Source organism: Convolutriloba macropyga, chromosome 5 (assembly GCF_964194025.1).
Source record: "Convolutriloba macropyga chromosome 5, txConMacr16.3, whole genome shotgun sequence".
Lineage (NCBI taxonomy): Eukaryota > Metazoa > Xenacoelomorpha > Acoela > Convolutidae > Convolutriloba > Convolutriloba macropyga.
Window position 1 is genome coordinate 51,585,133 of NC_134472.1, and position 22,168 is coordinate 51,607,300.

The window sequence follows — 22,168 nt, forward strand, 5'->3', positions numbered from 1 at the left end:
CCTGACTTAAGCGGTTCGGTAGAAAAAGAACGATATGCTGTTAACATCAAAACGAAGTCGCTTGAAAACAAACTACCTATTCTGACACATGCTATCTCCGTTTTTAATTTATATAACCAATTATTGCACATAGATCAAAGCAATCCGGAGAAAACTATCGGTAATTTTTTGTTAGACTCAGCACCAACATTTAATAATTATACAAGCAGAATTCTAAGTTTAGGACATATTCAAGCAAACACTGTGTTAAACCAACAGAACCATACGCTTTTTTGCTGAATTTACGATGTATATTCATTGATCTTCTCTGCACAAAAATGGGATATCTCGATAATTAAATCATGATTTGAAATTATTCGTTTTTTATTAAACTTGAAAAAACAGTTAAAATTTTTCAACATAAAATGAGAGTGCCCCATTACAATACGAAAAAATTTTGGATTGAAAAACTATACTTGTACACCAAATTGATTCTTGTCTCCGCTGCTTGCTTTTCTAAGAAGCAAATTAGTGTTCGAAATGATTGTTCCAAATACAATTGAGTGTCCAAAAGAAAACTGATTTTTTAAGAGTAAAAGATTTTAAATTGTCGTTAATAGATTCAGCGTATTTTAGCGTTCACAAAAAATTAGCTTTTTTGGCGTTTGAGGCTATCGATTGCCAATATTTCAACATCCGTAGCTCCCCTGACAAAGCTAAATTTAAAAATGTTTTTGAATTGGATATTTTACGCTTTACAATTTTTTGAATAATACCCCTCACAACTCTGTACGATGAATCGTATAAAACTGACAAAACAAAAAAATCCATTTGAGCATATAGTTCTTTCCTCACTGGAGTGGCTAGGCACAGAAAAACTATATGCTCACAACATCAAAAATACTCTTCTCCGAAGTCAATTGAAATTAAGCTACCTTTTCTGAGAGATGATAACTCGGTTTTTATTTTATTTAACCAATTGTTGCACATAGATCAAAGTTATCAGGTGAAAACTATCGTTAATTTTTTGTTAGACTTGGCACCAACGCTTAACAACTAATATAAGCAGAACTCTAAATTTATAACAATTTTACGCAAACATTGTGTTTAGCCATTGAAACCAATGGCTAATTTTACCGCTTTTTGCTCAAATTACAATGTATGTTCAAGGACCTTCCTTGAAGGTAAAAGGGATACGTCGATAATTGAGCTTTGATTTCAAATCTTTTTCGTTTCTAATAAACTTGAAGAAAAGCGAAAGTTTTAAAAGAAAAAGGTCAGCGCCCCATTACAGTTCAAATACTTTTTGGACTGCAAAATTATTATATTACACCAAAAGTACTCTCGCTTCCGTTGCTGGCTTGTCTAAAAAACAATTGATTGTTCCAAAATCAAATGACTGTCGAAAAGACAAATGATTGTGAAAGTAATAACGTAAGCCTGTCGTTAACAGTTTCAGCATATTTTAGCGTTCACAATTATTTTATATTGTTGCGTTTGAGGCAATCGTTCACAAATATTTTAACCTTCACAACTCTTCGGACAACGCTAAATTCAAAAATTGTTAGAATTTGATATTCTACGCTTCAAAAGTGTTCTAACGCGGTTACTCACATTCTGTACGACGAATATTTTGATCAGAGAAAATTGACTGAGCCGAAAAACCAATTTCAGCATATAGTTCCATCCTCATTAAAGTTGGTAGGAACAAAAAACCGATATGCACTTAGCATCAAAAATGCTCCATCTCGGAGGGAATTGAAATTAAGTAACCTTTTCTGACAGATCTTACCTTGATTTTTTAATTGATATAACCAATTGTTGCATATAGCTGAAAGTGATCAAGAGAAAACTGTAGTTAACTTTTTCTAGACTCAGCAGCAACGTTTGCCTGAGAAAATACTCTGAAAATCAAAAGGTTTTCTCCAACTTTTATGTTTGCTACTAATTCTTTTTTCTAAGGAAAACATTGATTCTGTTGAGTTCGAAAAGCTATTTCACAAGATTACCATGGCTTTCGAGAATAATGATATCAAGCAATTATTACTATGTATATAACGCAAAATATTACTACGCAAGATATGTCACTATTTTGACGGTTTCATTGTTCCATGAATTAAAAAATACTCGTGCAAGTGCTCCTTACTAAACGAAGATGATCGGTAATGTGTGTTCGCACATAATTATCCAAAATTTAAATGTCAGATGTGTTATTTACGCAATATCCGATTCCACAGATAAAATTATACTTCTGCTGCCCTAGCAGTTCAACCATTAACATTGTGTCAATTTAAAAATAACATTTGTTTTCTGCAGCTTTGAAAAAAAAATCATGACTTTTGGGTGGAGATCAAATTTTGCTGTTTTACATATAATCAAATGACAATTGGACAAAAATTTTCCTCCCATACACAAGAAATTCAACAATTGTATAATGTATTAAATTGGGTTGTTAAATTATGATGAAACTGGTAAAAAAAAACTGATGCAAAAAATTTGAATTGTATTGGGGTGCAGTCTTTTTTACGACCCGAATAGGAGATATTGTTATCTATTTTTTAACGACTCGAAGAGGCGTTATAGTTTTCTGTTTTTTTGATAAGTTAGCTTGGAAACCGGAAGACCAGGGAGTAAATAAAGTTTGAAAAAGATATTTCAGTGATGAAAATCGAAGAGAAGGGAAATTAGCCACTGGTTATTTTATTCATGCATTCTTTTGAAAAAGAGCTAGGAATGTAGGTGTGAAAAAATTTAATAAGCGAGTTACGCTAAATTTAACGCTAAATTTAGTTTTTGTCAATTTCTTCCCTGATTTTTACTGTTTTCGAAACTTTCAGCCCATTGTATTGTTTTATTGAATTTGGAAAAATAATTAAAACCTCATGCTTCTAGGTTCTGTTTACTACAAAGGATATAAGTTCAATTTGCTACAAAGTTATATGTTTCCATGAAAATTCACAAAATAAGAGAGAAATTTTGAACAGATTTACTTTCATTTTTTTTCTCACTCTTTTCTCCTTTCTTTAAAAAATAGCAACCTTTGTGATTTTTTTGTGTTAAATTAATAGTTTTCATTGCATAAAACATTTTTTTTGCTTTTTTTGTACTCGTACTTTATAGTTAGTTAGTTTGATGGGGCATTTTTTTTGTTTTTCGGCTTTAGGTTGTTGTTTTCTCTGCATTGATGAGTTCTCCAAGGAGAATTTCTGAAGCAGTTTTTTTCTTTTTTGAAACATTTTTTTCTTTTTTCTTTTGAATCTTTCTGTAAAGTGGTGTTTCTAAACAATACTATCAAGGAGTTGTTTTTTTGGGACCATTTTGGACCATCTCAGTACTTTATAAGGGTTTTTTAGAATGCAAACTTGAGCTATTTTGTGATTTCGCCGTTTTAGACCTCTTTTTAAAATCGGTTTCGTACTGTTTTTAATCTTTTGCGTTTAAAGTAAAATGTTTGGTTGCAAATAAATTTTATGATTTTATTTGTGCTCTTTACATTTCGTTATTATCATTTTAATATATTTTTAATAGAAATAATGCTAAATTTGAACAATTTCTTTGCTTAATTTTTCTAGTTTTGAATTTTTTTGCCTAATTTTTCTCTTTTGTTTGCCTTTCAGAAAATTTTGTCACGTTAAATTGTTTAATTAGGGTTGGTGGTGGAGCTATTTCTACAAATGGAAAACAGTTAAACTATTGATGGCACAAATTTAATAAAAACGAATTGATCAATTCAGCAATCTTTTGTTGTTTGTTGGTCCTATTCGTTTTTATTTATTTCGTCTGCAAGTTGTTTGTTCCAACCACATGACGTCATAATCACGTTAGCTATACTTTTTCTTCATTCGTTTATTCAATATCAGCTAAATTGCGTTTGTGGCATCAATTTTCACTCTCAGTGGACCAATTTGATTTGTTCAATTCTGTGAATAAATTTTTAGTCGTACGGGATATACCTCACTCACCAAAAATGACCTCATCACTTTGAAATTGATGTTTCTCCACCTTAATTTGAAGAGATAACGTCGAGTTAGTTTGTGCTACTCAAATTGAAGACTATTTGAGAGCAGATAATAGAAGCACTATTAGTTATACAGTTGCCTAATTAAAATCTAACATCTCAGCATTAAATAAATTTTTTTTTCAATCTTATTCTGTTACCATCTTTTATCAGAAACCTATTGCGGCTTTTAACAGAAAGCTACTGATCTACAAAGCTATTGCTTCTTTTTCTGGCAATTTGACAGCTATGTTTAGGTTCTGCTCCAATTGAGTTTTTTTCAGTGGGTTTGGGTCGTCTCGTTTTGCTACTTAATAATAGACAGGGGTTTTTTTTTAGGTGTGTTGAGAAGAGTTATCAACAGTTTTTCAATTTTTAGAGAATAATATAAAATTGACGAGTTTTTCAGACTTTTCCTTTAACTCCTTTCTGTTTTTTGCTAGCTTTTTCTCAATTTTCGAGTTGTATCCCTGGTTGTTTTCTCGCATCACTTGAAATTTGTTTGAACAAAACTAAATCATAGCAGACAGTATATTAAGAATGTTGCTATTGGTGTCGCATCCAATGAAATGTTTTCAAGAAAAAATTTATTTCTATCTTTTCACATGACATTTTGTTACCTCAGTTTAGTGTTTCAAATCGATTGCAATAATGAAACCAATAGTTTTATTGGTTAGTGCTTGATTAGGATCTAAGTTTTAGTTTACTTCGAGTTCATTCCAGATTTTAAGGCTAAGATCTGTTTACACAATTTCATGATTTTTGAAGTCACATTGAAGTGATATTTTTGGTGACAGCGCAGCCGAAAATGCAAGAAAAAGCGAGTTTTTTTGCGAAAATTTTTTTTTCACCATATATCAAAATAGAGTCAGAAAACAATGTTTGATTTAAAAAATAGCTTTCTCGCTTGCTGTTTTTTTTTCGCATGCGGCAATTTGAATTCAAATTCTACACTTTTTCAATTTTTTATTGCATTTTAAATATAAATGGTTTTTGCAATGCGTTCAATTTTTTGTTTAGTCGAGGAGACTTTTTGGATTGTTTCAGGACTTTGCCTATTATTTTTTTAAGTTGTATTCACACATTTTTCTATGACATTGAGCTTTCGAAACGAGGTAAAAGAACTAAAGCTCAGTGGGCATTAAATTTCGTTTAAAAATCACAACTAGATTTAGTAGTCTTTTAGGATCTTTGATTGTTGAACGGTTTCAATGTGAATGAGTCATTTTTTGTTGTGTCTGCGCCGAAAATGGTTCAATTTTCAGGGTTTTTGTTATTTTTATTGTTCGTTGTCAGTAGGATAAAAAATAACGCTTCTATAATATTATAAAGTTCTTTTACAAGTCGTAAAAACTTATATGCGTGTTTTTGTGCTATATATTTTGGTATTATAAACCTGAACACTCAAAAAATTGATAAATTTTGCAATTTATATTTCAAGTTTTTTTTGAAATTTTGCGTCATTTTTTTCAATCTTTAGGTGTCAATGAAACATTTTCATAGCTTTATCATGGGTTAATGAATAGTTTTTAAAGACATTGAATTGGTTTTGAAAATATTAATATCAATAAATTTAACGACTTTTTTTTTACCACATGCAAAGTTTTGTGAACTTTTCTTGTAAGTTTTTTTGAGCTTTTGGATCCTCAGAGGTCAAAAAATCTTAGCCTTGACAGTAGATTACTGAACAGCTCTTAACCACATTGAAATAGTCTTGAGGATAATGATTTTGGTAAATTTAGTAAATTTACCAAAATCGTAGATACCTATATACCTGTCATTTTTTTTTTAAGTTTTCGTGAAATTTGTCGAAAAATTGTTTTAATGGTCAATGAAAACTTTTTATTGCCTGACGATGGATTACTGAATAGTTTTTAAAGATACTGAAAAAATTTTGGGGATCTTACTATCACTATATATAGCGATTTTTCATTATAACTAGTCAATTTTTGTGAACTTTCAATTCTTCAATCAATTTTTTGAGTTTTTCGATTATTTGGCGTCAATTAAAATTTTCTGTGGCAATAAAATGGCTGACTAGATAGTATTTAGAAACAACCACTTGGTTATGAAGATATCAGTATCAATTTTTTTTTCAGCAAACTTTGAGAATTGTAGCTAAATTGCAGCTTTTTCAATTTTTTTTCTATATTTTATCATTTTTTACATCTTTTGTCCTATTCGGCCTAAGAAAGTTTTACGAGCTTGGTGTTGAGTAAATTGTTAGTTTTCAGAGACAAGGATTTGATTTTGCGGATATTAAATTGACGAAATTCAGCCGCCTTTCGAAAGACAATTACAGTTTTTTATTAAAACTTTTTTCTAATTTTTGGGTGTTGTTTGATCTTTAAAATCAAGCAAATCTTTTGAGGGCTTGAAAATGGTTTACTAAACATATTCATGAGACAATGAAAAGTTTTGAAGATCATTAGATCAAAGATTTGAGATTGATTTTCAAAATTTTCCGACTTTTCGATTTATAGAGGCAAACAAAACCTTTTTAGGGCTTGCAGACGCCATAATTAATAGTTTGTAACGAAAGAAAATAATTTTGAATTTTAAAATATCAACAGAATTATAGCAACTTTCTGAAAATTCTTGGTTTCCTTCAAGGGTTTCGATTTTTTTCGGTTGCGAGTTTTTTTAATCTTCGGAGGTCAATGAAACACTTTAAGGAATGAAACCATATTACTGAATCGTTTAGAGGTGAAAAACCATTTTTTCAAAACTTGTGCTTTATTAAGGGACATATTTAAAATGACAAAATTTTTGGCTTTCAGGATTTTAGCTGCAAGAATTTTTGCATTGTCAGTGTTTTAGTGTTATCTAAATTTCTGAAACTCCGTTTGGCTGGCACTGCTCAATTGGTCTGCAGTGAATTATGGTAATTCTTAGTTTTTCAACTTATTCTTCGGATTGTAATTCAGGCCTTGTCCTGCTATGTTTTTGCAAGATCTCTTCACAATTTTTCTGCATTTTCACGTTACTGAGAAAACAATTTAGAGTGGTGTTTCAATAAGGCTGGATTAGTAAAGGGAGGAAAAAAACGAGTTTATAAAAGGCGTAATTTATTATTCAAACTACTTTTAAAGTTGAGTGATAAATCGGTATTTGAATAAATTTACAGTTTTTGTCGAATTTTTTCTTCACGAGCGGTAATCTGACTTCCTTTTTCAGTTTTTCATCTCTTGATTACTATTAAAATGACACATGTATTGAAATTGTGTCTATTTGCATCTTCATGAGTTCTAAAGCAGGCAGTTAATGCTTATTATGACTCTTACACTAATTATTGTCAAGAAATATTCGTGATTATTTGATATTTGCCCATCTTTATTAAAAGTTTCTGTCGTACTAACCTTTCTGTTGTCACTTAGTAATTTCATTGACAAGTCTGATGAGCAACTAGAGAGGCATAAATGAACATAATTTATTTTCATTGACAAGTCATTGATGAGTAACTAGAGAGGCATAAATGAACATAATTAAAGGTTCGTGTTCAAAGCTAGGGGTTTCCCTGACTTTGATATTTTTTTTAGTTTTGAGTTTTGGGTGCATTTGCTGTACTCTTAGTGGTGCTTTGATATAACATCAATAAGGACGCAATAATTTTTATTGCTCATACTTCCTTCTTATCTCTTAATCTCATTAATAACATAAGGTGATCTTGTATGGTGCTAAAAATGCCCAAAATAACCGTTGCAGTTTATAGCTTTTGATTTTTATTTTTCAAATACGTGGTTAGTTTTCAACTAAGTTTAGTAAATTATTGAATTTGCCACTGATAATTGTACACATTGCCAATATATCTCAATATATAGCTCAATCTCATCAGCTGCTAATTTGGATTACGTTAATGGAAATAACTTCTTTAAGTCCGTAGCTGTTGTTTTCCATGACTTTATAATATTTGTTTTTAACAGAATTAGCGAACTTCTGATTTTTGCAAATTTTGGTTGGATTCTTGTCATAGCATTTGTCTCAATAAGGACAGGTTTCATCGGTTGCTAATGAGGAATAATACCCAGATAGTCGCTTGAGTTCTCAACAGTCGATTTTTAGTTTTGGCATTTTTTTTTTCAAAAAAATGAAAATTTATTTTTTTGTTCTGTTTGCTCTATTGTTTCTCTTGTTGTCTTATCGGTTAGTCTCAAAAGTAACAATTCTTATTTAGAAATGCTAAAGGTATTTATTACGTCTAAAGTTTTATAATAGGCTGTGCTGAAGGATATTGGCATGTAGTTTTGAGGTTCTCTTGTCACCGGCCAAGATTCTAATTGTTGCGACATTCTCTAGTTTTTTACTTCTGTGATTGATTCCCACAATGTTGTTGTTTTTTGTACTCACTGTAAGGATGTGTATAGTCAAAGTTTTGCTATTGTTAGAGATTCTAAAACGCCAAATCTTGAAAAAGTTATGTTTAAATTTTTGTGCTTTTTTGTGCATATTGGGTCAAGGGCTTTGTTGTTTATCATAGATTGAGGTTGCTGTGTAAATGCTAATAGTCAGGTCCTTAAATAATTCAATGCTTTGAATTGTAAATCAGGACTTCTGCTATTTTTTAAACATGTTTCATTAGTGCTCTGGCATAATTCACAAACCCGTAGTCCGGGCGGATTCTGAAATGTTAAATTATTTAATGTGACGGCCTGACAATTTATAAGGAAGATCAGGATCATAAAAAAAAGAATGATAGTACAAAAAACGGAAAATGAAATAACAAACCTGTTGTAGACAAAATTTTTGCGAAAAATGGAATAATTAGAGAAGCTTTAACCTTTTCTCAAGCGTCTACAGGTATAGTTTAAATGGAAGTTGTTATTCGAATTATAATGCTAAGTATTCGGACCATAATTTTGGATGATAAGAGCAGAACTATTTTAACTTCCTCCATTCTTAGTATTTTTCCAACAATTGTCGCCTTCTACAGTTCTTTTTGATTAAAAATGTTGACTCCTAGCTGCTGCAACAGAAAACGTTTTTAACGTGTTGATTTTATTCTTTTCATTAAACTTCAAGCTCGCACAGTTTTACAACAAAAATTAATGCTTAATCAACTTATAAATTTACATTTGAGGTTGATTCTGCCATTTCTAGCCTTTGAAACTAAGGGGCCTATGGAAAAGCTATAGGTAAAAGCTATTTTTGCAAAACTTTTACATTACAGCTGTTTATAAGAAAGGAGACAATTAGAACCACAGAAATATCACAGAACTGCCGCTACGAGAGCAACTCAAATATCAATTTACTTATCAATAATAAACAAATTCTTGTCTCGAGAAAATATTATTCATAACTGAAAATATAAACCATTGTTGATCATAATGAAATAGTTTATCGATGTTTTATTCACACCTAGTAAAAGCGTTCAATTCAATATCTTCGGATAATTTGATAAAATTAGCCCGGTTTTGGACAAAAAGCACAACTTTCATTAAATATCTTTCATTATGATAGAATGTGTTATAATGGTATTGCACAAACAGATTGGGTTGTACTGGTGTTGCTCAAGGAAAAGTTGTTGGGCCATTAAATTTCATACTTTACGTCAGCGCTCTCAGTCAAACCATTGCAAGGAATTGAAGATATTTCAAACAAAACGGACCAGTAAATGAAACCAAACAAGTTAATCTTAAATGAGCGCAAAACGGAGTTCGTTTTTATAAAATATATTTATTTTCTCAACACATCTTTTCTAAAAGGTACGTCTGGAGCCAACAGATTAGTGCAGGAGTTTAGGTATAATTTTTTACAAAAATTAACATATTAGTCAGCTGAATAAAATTATCATTAAAATGGCATCAGCCATCTGATCTCCTGATACTTGGTTCGTCTTCAAAAAACTCTCACGGCAAGAAAAACTTTTCAAATCACATGTATTGTTCCATTTGGATTTTATTGCTTTTTCAAAACTTCTTCTATTGACAGAATTAAAAAACAAAATGAGCGCACTGAATTTAGTTTTATCATGTCCCCTTTTTCTCATGAAAAAGTAAATCAACATTGAGTAATGGTTGGTTTATTACACAAAATTTTATTCGGGAGTGAAATAACATTCCAATTATAATTAGAAAGATAACTTCGAATATCAAAATTAAACAAATCAAATTTACTCTATTCCATTTAATTAGCTTCGCTCATTATTTGTACTCCCCGTCAAATTTAAATTGGATTGAGCACATTGTAAGTTCTGCAGTCGGAAGCGCTGAACCCATGGATAAGATTTTGTGGATCATAAACACTCTTAATAGAGAGGTTTACAAAAACGAAAACTTTGCAATACATTTTGCTATTAAAAGTTTTTCAATTATAAAACTTTTGTATCTGCAAAAGATATCGATCGCTCGTTCAAACATGACTTGGCAAAAGTCAACATGGCATCAAGTTCCTAAAATTCGCACGGTTGGAACAATAATTCAAAAACAGGTGAGAAGGACAAATTTACCTTATGCGATCGGAGTTGGACTCCGCTTGGCTTCTAGCGTATTCCTTGTTACGCTCTAACATTTGTTCAACTTGATTTCTCATTTTCAACCATTCTGCTAGATACGCATTCTTGTTCAGAGCGGCGACCACCATATTAGCCAACAGACATCCATCTATACACTGTTAAAGCGTTGCAAGCTTGCTTAGCATTTGCAAGACATAATGTAATTTGTAGTCCACAGAATAATTTTTGGTAGTCCATATTTTCTATATTAATTCTGGCAAAGATTCTCATAACGTCCAATCGTGCGTTGAAGACATATTTTGACTGTTTCGAGTTTTTTTCAACGATGACAAAATTTTACTAGATCGACAAATTGAAAACCCAATACAAGGTGTCTACAATTGTCAATGACCGTCTCTAATTGTGTTCATTGTGAAACGAGATACTAAAGAGCTTCCGTTTGTAAAAAAAATCAATTTCACTATTTTATTCAATACTCATTAGAAGAAATCAAAATGCAAATACACCAGCCGGTAAGATAATTTCAGAGACACACTAATCAAAGAGGACATCGTTTTGACACGTTTTTATTTGGATCCTTTCTTGGTTGCTTTTTTCGATCCCGTTCCTTTTCCACTTGCTTTAGAGGTCGATGAACCCGCTGCCTTCCCCTTTCCTGAATTTGCACTACCAGCTGCTTTTTTAGGAACCTTTTTCGAAATCAAACCGGGAATAAAGTCATCATCTTCTTCATTCTCGGCATCTTTATTGGACGGGTTACCCTCTTCGTTTTCACCGCCTAATAATACTGCATCATCAGCGTCTCCCGGTTTCTTTTTCTTCGGGGCTGAATTTGCATTAGCACTCTTGTAAGACAACTTATTGTAGAGTCGAGTAAAGGCAGATTTGTTTTTAGTGCTGACTAACTTCCACGGATCGTCCGTGTCACTCATTTGACTCATTGAAAAGATTGTGTCAAGGTCATCTCGAGTGAGATCCATGTCAAGCAAAGCATTCACGCCCATTTCAATGCCATTCTCCTCTTTGGAGTGAAGACAGTCGACAAAACGTTTCCGCAACACGGGCATGATTTGCATGTTAAGGTCTTGCTTCGAGGAGTTGAAATGAAGACGCGTATGAACCTGCAGATCCTAAAACGTTATGTATCCTAACCAGATGAACCAAAAATGCCTGAGCAACCTAAAATTATACAGGACCTGTTTATTTGCACATTTTTTAAATATTGTTAATTAAAAGGTCAATTTGATTGAATCCCAACAAGAAGTTAACTGTAATTGAAACTCTGTACGTTTCACAGGAACTTAATGGCTGAAAGCACTAGCAAACACAGCTGTCAAAGTTTTCAATAACAAATCGAAGTAACAGCCAGATGAAACAGCAGTTCAAATTTTTGCCAATCGTTCACTCAACAACGTCTATTTAAAAGCATTTTAAATAGAATGAGTGGATGCAGCGATGACTGTACAAGTCTAAACGATTCGACGCAAATATAAGTAAAATCGGCAAATATAAGTAAAACAAGAATCTTTTTGACGTGAACAGCAAAAACGGACAAAGCCTGAATTGAGTGACAGAACTACAGACCTGACTACCCGGTTGATTTACAAGAGTTTTTATCAATAAAGCAAATGAATGTAAACACTTAAGACAAAAATTTAAAAAAAAACTGTATTTTAGAGCTCCAGTGGTGTAGAATATCTTAGAAAACACAAGGTGGGAAACCGATGAAATTTTAGCTTCTGAAGAAACTACACTGAATGCTTTTGATAAAGTCAGGACAAACTAATTCTCGCGCCGGGAATGAGGGCAAGGGCAAGAACAGAGATTAAAAAGATTTTTGAAAATGAGCCAGGTCAATTTATTACAATACAATTACAAATAGAAAACATAAACCGACAAATGTCGGAAGAATTGCTCTTGAACGACAGGCAAGGCAATTTAATTCAAGGTCTGTAGCCTAAATCAATTTTTCTTTATAGGTGCAAAAAACCTTGACCTCAACGGGATTCGAACCCTTGACCTCCCGATCTATGCCCACCCGCATTAACCACTGTGCTCTGTTTCACGTATTTTCGCAAACTGCAACCGATTATATAATAGCAACAAGCTTTACTTAGGAGACAGCAATAGAGATCACTCAAAAATGAACGAAAGCGTAAAAAGTCACTTGAGAAGTCAAAGAATGTTCTAGAAGAAAAGCGCAAAATTGTCAAGCGAAAAATTTGCATAAAAAAACACACACGCGTTTACAATAATTGCTATGAGCTTCGTTCAAGAGCAATTAAACAATAAACAACAAATTATCAAATAAATTAAAACAAAAATTTTGAATAAAAAATCAGGCAAAGAAGAACACTGCCAGAAAATGGTACGAAAACTTTCAAACTCATATTGAATCCAAATTCATTGCTAAAGGTCTCTGATATTTTTCACATCCAATAAATTTGGTCAAAGAATCGCAAATTTGACTAGAAATTAGTGCTTCGAAGAAAAATTGTTTTTCTTGCTTTCTTTTTGACAACGATAGAAATCCAAAAAAATAGAGAGCAAACAGTGGATGCAAAATTTGACCATGTTGTATGTAAAACCATCTCATTACATTTCAAAACTTTGATATATTAAAGACATTAGTCTGATAGGATTACCAAGAGAGTTTTTAAATTTAAATAAAACAAATCTAATATTGACAATGCCTAATTAAGAGCTCCAATAGTATCAAACTCATTGAAACAATAGATTTTGAGAAACGGATCAAGGTCGTCAACCTAAAAAAGCACTCACTAAAAGCTTTTACAATATCTAACGACTCAGTAACTATGGGAAGGTGAATGAAGCTTTTGAAAATAAACGGTTTCAAACATTTTTAAAGACAGCTTAAATATATAATCATCCATATAATAATAATAATAATTGTGGTTTCTGCGTAATCGCAGTGGAACAGCATTAGGCCTACAGTAGCCTGTTTTCAGCTGCCCTTTTTCTTATTATTCCCCACATTTCAGACTGTTCTTTTTATGAGCAGCATTGCTCTTTTTTGGGTGACTTTAGCCACTTTTTTTGAGTCTGAAACTTTCACGTGGTACCATCATTGTAGCCAACATTGGTCAGGCTATGGTCAACCTGAAGCTATGGTTAAGTAAGAGCTCATCCTTACACAGACAACTTCACGGAGGCAGGGGATTGAACTCTCAATCATTGGTGTGTGAACCACACACCTTACCTCTCGGCTATCACGCCGCATATGAACAGTTTAAAACAACTAGAAAGCAAACCGTTCCAATAATGAATCTAGTTTTTGACAGTGTGACAAATACGACAAATTAAAGCATGACTCAAATACCTGCATGCATTTCTGAATATGTACCCAAGTCATTAGGACCGCTAGCTACATACCATTAACGTTTAAAGAGAAAATGACTCTAACCTATAGAGACTACTTGAAAAGTGCCCTATTTCTTACTGCAATACGAAGTAGTTCAGATCTCACTGATTGCGAAAAAAATTTTAGAATAAAGGGTACCAAAATTAATACAAGTGTAACCAAATTATAAATTTAATGCCAAATTCGGATCATTAAATAATTTATACAGTATTGCAAAAAAGTAAACATTGAGTACGATATGCAAAACAAAAGACAAAGCAAACAAAAAAATGTAAAACAACAGATCAGTGCCAAACTCCACAAGAAATTTGTGTAAAAACCAATCTTTGGGAAAAACCAAATGGTTTATAAGTTTTCGAAGGACTAGAGTTAAAATGAAAAACGAAGATTGAGGAAACTTTGCGTTGCTACAATGCAGATGAGGTCAGTCAAAAATGGTACTCAGACCGAACACCAAAAAGAACTATTATTAAGAGCACATTAAAAAAACCATGCCTAATCTTTTACCGGATCCCATAAACTAAAACTCCCATCATCTGCAAATTAAATGTAGTTACGTTTCTTACAGTCGTGAAGAAATCAGACAGAAAAAGAACAGTAGTAAAATACCGAACGTAAACAAACCATCTCTGGAAAATTTATTTGCTCTCACGTCAACAGTAGGTTTTGAAGTCCTAAAATTAGTCGTTTGATATCTGTATGGCTACCGCGGGACTAAACTCACGCTCAAAGTTAGCTCAACAAAAACCAAAATGTGTGTGCAGATTTTCAAAAAAGACGCTCAATTAAAATCCAATTTCTTTTAACTCTAAAACTGCGTTTTATAATAGACAACTGAGTAGCCAAATCTGGTTCGCAAAAATCCAGACACTCAATTTTACACTAACTGAACAGAACCCACAGTTGAACAAAGAAATATTAAAGTGAAAAGTTTCTCAAAAAAGGTTTCATGTGTCTAATTTCTTTTTCAACTCAATTTTGCGAAACTGTTTTTTGAACAAGCAAGTTTTTGGTAGCTGTCGGACCAATCTTGGCCTTTAGATAAGGCTATATGACATTTCTAAGTTTTTAAATGGCGATTTTCTTAACTTTAAAACTCATGAACAATAAATCAAATGAGATATTTAAGAAGATTTTCCACAAAAAAATATTCGAATCTTGCAATTCAAAAATCTGATCAAATTGGCTAAAAATGGGCTTAAATTTTGTCTCAAAAGTTCTCAAAAGTTCTCAAGCAATTGATATTATTAGCAGTTCAGTTTGAATCAGTTTGAATCACTCTCGCACAATTGCTTATTTAAGGTACCCTCGATCAAACCGTCAGTTAACGAAAAAGATAATTTAAATCAAGTTATAAATGCAAAATCATTGGTTGATGCAAGAAAAAAATTGAGCCAAAAGTTTTGACGGCCTTAACTATATATAGTAAAAGTGTAACATGCATTAGTTTTAATCATTAAGAAAACCTAACTCCGCCAATAAACATACCTCTAACTCTTCTTAAATTTTATTGTCTTCAGTTTTTGTCCAAGATAAGAAAACAGCAATATATATACACTCTTTCATCCGGTTTTAACACGCCCGGTTTCATCATCCAAACTCAAACCCATCAAAAAATTTTTTGTATCGACTTTTCTAAGATCCCAACTTTGCGAAACAAACTGTTTCATGCACAAACAACAGTTTTTAGAGGCTGTCAGGTCAATTGCGCCTCTACACCGAGCCATGTCTAAGATATCGAACTTTTTTAAGGTCGATTTGAGTTAGTTCGAGATTTTCTGTCTCAGGAACAACTCACGAACAATTAATCAATTCCCATATCTTATTTTTTCGTGTTTCTCAAGATAACACACTCAAAAAGTTGATTAATTTTGCTAGTCTGGGATGCCCGAACAAATCGATTGTCTCAAAAAAGCGGGACTGACATTAGGTTCTCCCATTTTTTTCTCAAAAATGTGAGAGCAGGAAACAGTAGAATGAACCACTATAATACTAATCAAAAAACATAGGCGGCAAATTGCCAGAAAATAGCCGCAATAGCTTTGTAGATCTTCAGTCTTAAAAAGATAGTAAGGAGCAGAGCAAAAAAAAATTTCTTTTTATTAAAAGCTTAGATGCTACATTTTGATTAAAAATCTGCATAACCTATTGCTGCTTCTATCAACTGTTCTTAAATAACCTTCAATTAGAGTGACGCATATTCACTTGACCTTGTCTCTTTGAATTGAAGTCAAGAAAGGTCAAATTGAGAAAGAGGAAGCCATTTTTGAGTCAGGTTTATCATATCTGACCAAAAACTTAATCACGCGAAAGAACAAAAAACTCGCTCCAATAGGAATCAGAAAAGACGTCACGCACGTAATTCAGTTAAAATTGCTTGCAAGAATGAACAAAAAGCAGATTTAAAGTGAGTGTGACGTCATGTTCGTAAAAATCTTGACGACGCAATAAAAATCATAGCAGGACAAATCCTGACATACAATTCAAAGAATTGTCATTGGCTAAAAAAAACTAGAACTAGAATTGACAATGACTGTATTAAGAAAATCATTTAGAAAAAAAACTTGAAAAAAAAACAGTAAATATCAATGTCAAAATTCCGCATGTGAAAAAACTAGCGAGAAGGCCAATTTTTGTTCAAACACCATTTTCTCACTCTAATTTAAAATTAGAGCAACAAAACTCACGCCGCAAAACCACTCGCTTTTTCGCTCCACTTACTGTTTCGGCGTGACCCCAATCATACTCCAATTTGACTTCAAAAATCATGAAACTCTGTGAACAGATCTTAAAAAAAACATAGCCAGACGAATTCCGGGAACGACTCGCAGTAAAAAACAGGCAATCCTCACTGACCTGGAGCACCTCGTACTTGATTGCATGAAACCTTTTGAAAAAAAAACAGGAAAACTTACATGAGAAAACAAACACAGAAACAAAAAGCATCTGATAAAATTTACATCAAGTTCCGACTCTATTATTGGCAAAGGCAAAAAAAAACCTCGCGAAGGCAAAATTGATGGCAACGGAAGAAAAAATGAAAAACCAATATTCTCAATAAAAATTCGAACAAAACTCTTCAACGCTACCATGCAACCTCTCAAACAATATTTGGAAAACCTTAAATTAAATTTTCAGTCATTCGACCAATACGTTGCAGAAAAACATTAAGAAATCAAGGTTACAAAAGCAAAGAAGACAAAAACCTGGAAAAAATTAGAAATATGTATAAATTATTTGAGTGAAAAGTGCCCTATCTAGCTTTCAAGTGAAACAACAAGTGTAACAACACCTGTATAATTCCTCTCAAATAAAATGTGATTAAGAAAAATGACAGCAAAAACCATAAAATTGGACGAAATAGGCAAAAAAAAACTTAAAATCAGACAAAACTGGCAAAATTTTGCTCAAGTTAATTCGATTTTATTTAACAAAAAGAAAATACCCAAAGTTAATAATAATCAAATTAAGAGACAAAGAACCGATTTAAACCACAAAACACCCTAAATCCAAACACCCTAAAACCCTCCTCTCGAGTCATAAAAAAGACAGCGCCCCAATACAATTCAAATTCTTTGAATTGTAAAAAACCGAAATTCTTTGAAATGTAAAAAAAACCGAAGAGAAAGCCAATAATAGCCTCAGCTACCGCTTTGCGGCTATTAATAACATTGTTCTTAAATCTGCTGCTTACTTGTAAAAGTCGGTCATTTTTAGATCGTTTCGAATTCTGTCCCAGCCATTGCGGAAATGCAACAAACGGTCCCATACCACCTTGACACAATTCTCCCGGAATCACACAGGTATACATTCCCACTTTAGGCAAGAGAGACCAATTATTTGTCGATCGGATTATTTTGGAAGTCAAGTCACCGTATGTCAATGAATCCGCTGACTTCGAAATCGCAGCTAATGTAGATTTGTTATTACCTCGACTCATGGTAGTTTGCAAATAATTTTCCTGCATAAATAATGGCATCATACTATAGTCATAGAAGAAAAGATCGAGCTTGTTTCCTATAGTCATTTTTCTCCGCTCTTCGCCAAAACAGAAAGCAGCGCGACAGGCATCGAATGGACCCATTTTCTGATCTTTCTTAGCAGCGGTTGCCTTTTCCTTTGCTACGTCATAAGTTAAAGGTTTTTGCATACAGAACCAAGCCTGCAAATGGTGTATAACCTGACGGACATCTTGGTTAGCACCTATGATCATTTGTTCCAAAGCGTTGGGATTGATTTTAAGGCCCTCTTTAAAGCACATGGACATCATTGCACTTTTCAACTGCTCAACTCTTGGTCTCTGGAACCTTAAGTCAAGACAGTGGTTTGCGAGACTCCGGACTTTTTGGTGTTGTCTGTCGTTGCATATACATATTACAGGTATTTTGGACTTCTTGATTAATCCAATTAGCTCACCCATTCCACCTCTGTCTTCATTGCCAGCCATTCCATCAACCTCGTCCATTATTAAGACGTGCTTCAATTCTGCCTCTTTTGACGTTGTGACGTCACTAGAAGATTCTTTTGATGTCATCAAGGATGTCAAAGTCCCTGACTTCAAAGTTTCTGCTACAACATTATTGAGCAGTTTTTGAGATCGCGTATCACTAGCATTCATGCTTATCATTTCAAAGCCCAACTCCTTGCAAACGATAGTTGCAGTTGTAGTTTTGCCGATACCCGCAACTCCAGAAAGTAGTGCGGCACGATAAATTAACCCGTTCTCTTTGTTACCAGGCACACCTCGGTACGATTTATGGGTAAACACTGCATGCCAATTTTGTAACCAGTACAAGAGTTTCTTGGCATTGCTTTTGTCACCCTGCTGACCAATAATTTGCTTTATTGATTTAGCTTGGTATTTGTCAACCCAGAGCAGAGAGTCTTGTGGGTCGTGATTAGACTTCATGTCTCTAGGTGCATTTAAGTTCGTATTGCTCGCCTTGCGTTCATCGACAGAATTGGACTTAAGCACTGGTGTTTGAGATTTCTTGGTCTCTAATTTCGCGTTTTTGTTGACTATATCGAGCACAGCAGAGTTATTTGAATTTGAAATAGCAGTACACTCTAATTTTGTGGCCTGCTTTTCAGGGTTAACTTTTGCTGCCTTGCTTTCTGGTGAAGTCTCATCTTTAATAGAAGAGCTTTTATCGGGAATTCTCTTCTTACCTGTTTCATATGATTTCGAGTTTTCTATCGTACTTTTCAATTTAGCATCAACATCTCGCTCATCTTCATTTTTCAACTCTTCACCTTTACCTTTAGTATGTCTTGACACAAGTTCCAATAATTGATCTTCGTCTATTTTTTCAGTTCCGCATTTTTCAGCTTTCGAAACCTTTGATTCCCCTGGCTCTCTTCCAACAACGATATAGGATGTCTTCGAACTGACAGTAGTAACAACTTTACCTCCGTGCCGTTCAATGAAAGATTTTACGTCGTCGCGTTCAAAACTTTCCATAATCCCAGTAAGAACAAAAGACTTCCCAGATAAGCAATCATCCGGGCCGCGTGGAAATTTCTTTGCTCCCAAACTTTGAGGTCCAGCTCTATTTTGATAGGACCAATAAGCCGAACGATTACTCGTCAGCTTTTTATCCGATAAGTTTGTTTCTTCATTTTTCACAGAAGTCGAGGCTTGCGGAGTAGGTGTTTTCTCGGCCGCCAGTGTTTTCGATTTATCTTCAGCTTTCTCATTTTTCTTGGGTGTTGCCGTCGATGAACTATTTTTACTCGAGTTACTCACAGTTGGCGGAGATTTATTCTCGCCAACTTTTTCAACTGCGGCTCCAGCATTATTTTTGGATCTTTTTGCTGCAATTTGGTCCACTTGTGCTTCTTCGTATTTCAATGAGAGCAAAGGATCGTTGTCCAATTGAGCAAGAGCTTCCTTAAACTTAGGGTTGCTGTGCACCTCAGCATCAGGAGGTAGGCTATTACTTTTCACAGGACTCACTTTTTTCTTCGGTGGAGATGTAGCTTTCTCAACATCCTTGCTCGCTTCTGTATCGTTAGAACTCGGCGCCGCAGCTTTCTTGCTTGTTTTTGATGACTTTCTAAATTCATCTATCGGTTTACTAGCTTGCTGTACTGTTGCCGAACCGAAGAAATCATCCGCGGTTGTCAGCTTGATAGTTTTTGGAGGTGGGTTTTTTGACTTTGTCTCGGCTGCCTTCGCCTCATGATGCTGCTTCTTAGACACTGGATTGCTATCATCTTCATTTTCATCATCTGAATCCAGCATGATGACTCGTTTCATTTTCTTTGATTTAGATTTGGAGGATCCTGCCTCTTCATTGCTGGTGGAGGCTTTCGGCTTGCCGAAAAAATCTCGAATATCTTCTAATCTCTGCATTCTGAATTCGATTTTAATTGCTTATCATTCCGTGATCTAAAACAGCAGCAATATTTCGGGAGTCAATCGCAGAAACTATACGGAAAGATACTTTAGCAGAAACAACAAAACGGAAATTAATAGGTTTCCAAGACAAATTAATAATTAAACAATTTTAATTTTCAATGTCAATATCACCCATACCTATTACTTTCATAACTTTTTTGGCAGTAGTCCCAAGAGACGACACTTTAATTGACGGAATAATGCAGTGAAAAAGAAGACAAATTCCAAGAAAAACTGCAGAAAACTCACCGCATATTTAACTAAAAGCCTGTTTCATTTTGACTGTAGTGTGACATACGTTTGACATTCTTTTACTTCAGAAAACTTACCAAATAATTATATCCGCAACACATTCATTGTTAACAGCAAAAAAATTAAAAAGCGGCAACGCTTTAAGAACCGCTCTATTTTCCAGATATTCAGATATTAGACAAACTACGTCAATTAAATGACAAGCTCACTGGTATTTGTTTAATTCAATTGCAATATTTGACGTACATATTTTTGTGTTAAATTTTTATACACTCATACCACCCAAAACAAATATTTAGGACCTCAGTAAACAACTCGGCTCGGAAAAAAACTGCAAAATTTTTTAGCTCAAAAAATGGTACTCCACTGTTCAATTCCACGATCCATTTTTCAAACTTTTAAACAGTGGCAGCAATATATGCTCCAGTTCGCCAGAATGCGTTCTATAAATAGGACCACGCTACTTAACTACTTAAAAACTTGCACGCCCCTGTTTATCTGAACATCTCAAAATTCTCAAGAATGTGAATGGTATGCAGTTGTAGAACAAAATTAACAGTCGGCGAGATTCATCAGTAAAATCTTATATCTCAGTATAAATCTTATATAATCTCAGTATAAACTTTATATCGTATCAGCAAAATCTAGTATAAAACTTAGGTTTTTATTATAGTGAGAAAATGGATATGATAAACAACATGAATCAGCTTTATGATCGATTCGCTTAATTCAGGTTTAGCAAGGATTTCGGAGGTTCAACATGAAATAAAAAGCATTTGCAGTGCAAACTACAAAAAAAACGAAATGCTATTTGTGGTAACTTTTTCACTTCGCTCTAGGAACGTCAATTATATGTCCAATACATGATCAAAACTATTTGCAACAACAATTATGGGCTACAAAAAGTATTGAGATAACATATTAAACATATCTCACGAATTGCTCCCGGAAGACAAACGGGGGCTCGATGCAATTTTAGCCTGCTTCAGCCAGGTTACCAGCGGTTCAATAGATTTACTAAAGGGCTTCAAAGGACCTTAGCTTGAATAGGCCATTAGCAAAATTCAAAATAAAAAAGGAACACAAATTCAGCGCATTTGATTTTCAGTAGAACCTAGCCACTAATTTGTTCAAAAGCCTGAAATTGTGAATGAAAAGGCGATTTAAGTTACGCAAAAAAAAATTAAGTCACCTGAAGTCAAATCAGTCAGACAACAATTTTTCATTAAGACAGTACTACAACAATTGATTCAAGCTTTTTCGGGAGCAAATGAAAACAATTCTCAAGTACTTGCTTCTGTCGCACGAAAATATTCAACATAATCAGTGATAAAAGATTAAGGAACTACTTCAAATTCGCACAACTGCACCTGAAAAGTTTCCAGAACTATCATTCAATAAGGTTTTTGTTGAATTTTGCTGCCCAATAACTACTTCTGGTGATGACAAAAAAGGCAGGTTTAAGAAACTCTATTTTTGCACTTATTCGGCATGGTTAAATTGTTGATATCATTTTACGTCAACTAGATGATGCGCCTTCACTTTGGCCGGTTCCTTGGGTATTTGGTCTTAAGACCTTTAGAGGAAACAATTCCAAGCCATAAAAATAAGAGCATCGGTGCGAAGACCATCTGGGGTCCAGCTCTTTGAGGACATGAATCCCGTGGGCCTCAAGTCTCCTTGAAACCATCTTTATGGACATAGCAG

At 33.7% G+C, this 22,168-nt stretch overlaps 1 protein-coding gene across 1 annotated transcript; it reads right to left on the reverse strand.

Annotated features, from left to right (window-relative positions):
• Positions 1-10,865: 10,865 nt before the first annotated feature.
• Positions 10,866-20,197, reverse strand: LOC142339447 (replication factor C subunit 1-like). Its single transcript, XM_075389484.1, has 2 exons — positions 17,504-20,197; positions 10,866-11,557 (listed from the first exon to the last, which is right to left on the reverse strand). Exons 1-2 carry the CDS (start codon positions 20,162-20,164, stop codon positions 10,994-10,996), a joined length of 3,225 nt encoding a protein of 1,074 aa, XP_075245599.1. The 5' UTR covers positions 20,165-20,197; the 3' UTR covers positions 10,866-10,993.
• Between the last annotated feature and the right edge of the window lie 1,971 nt (positions 20,198-22,168).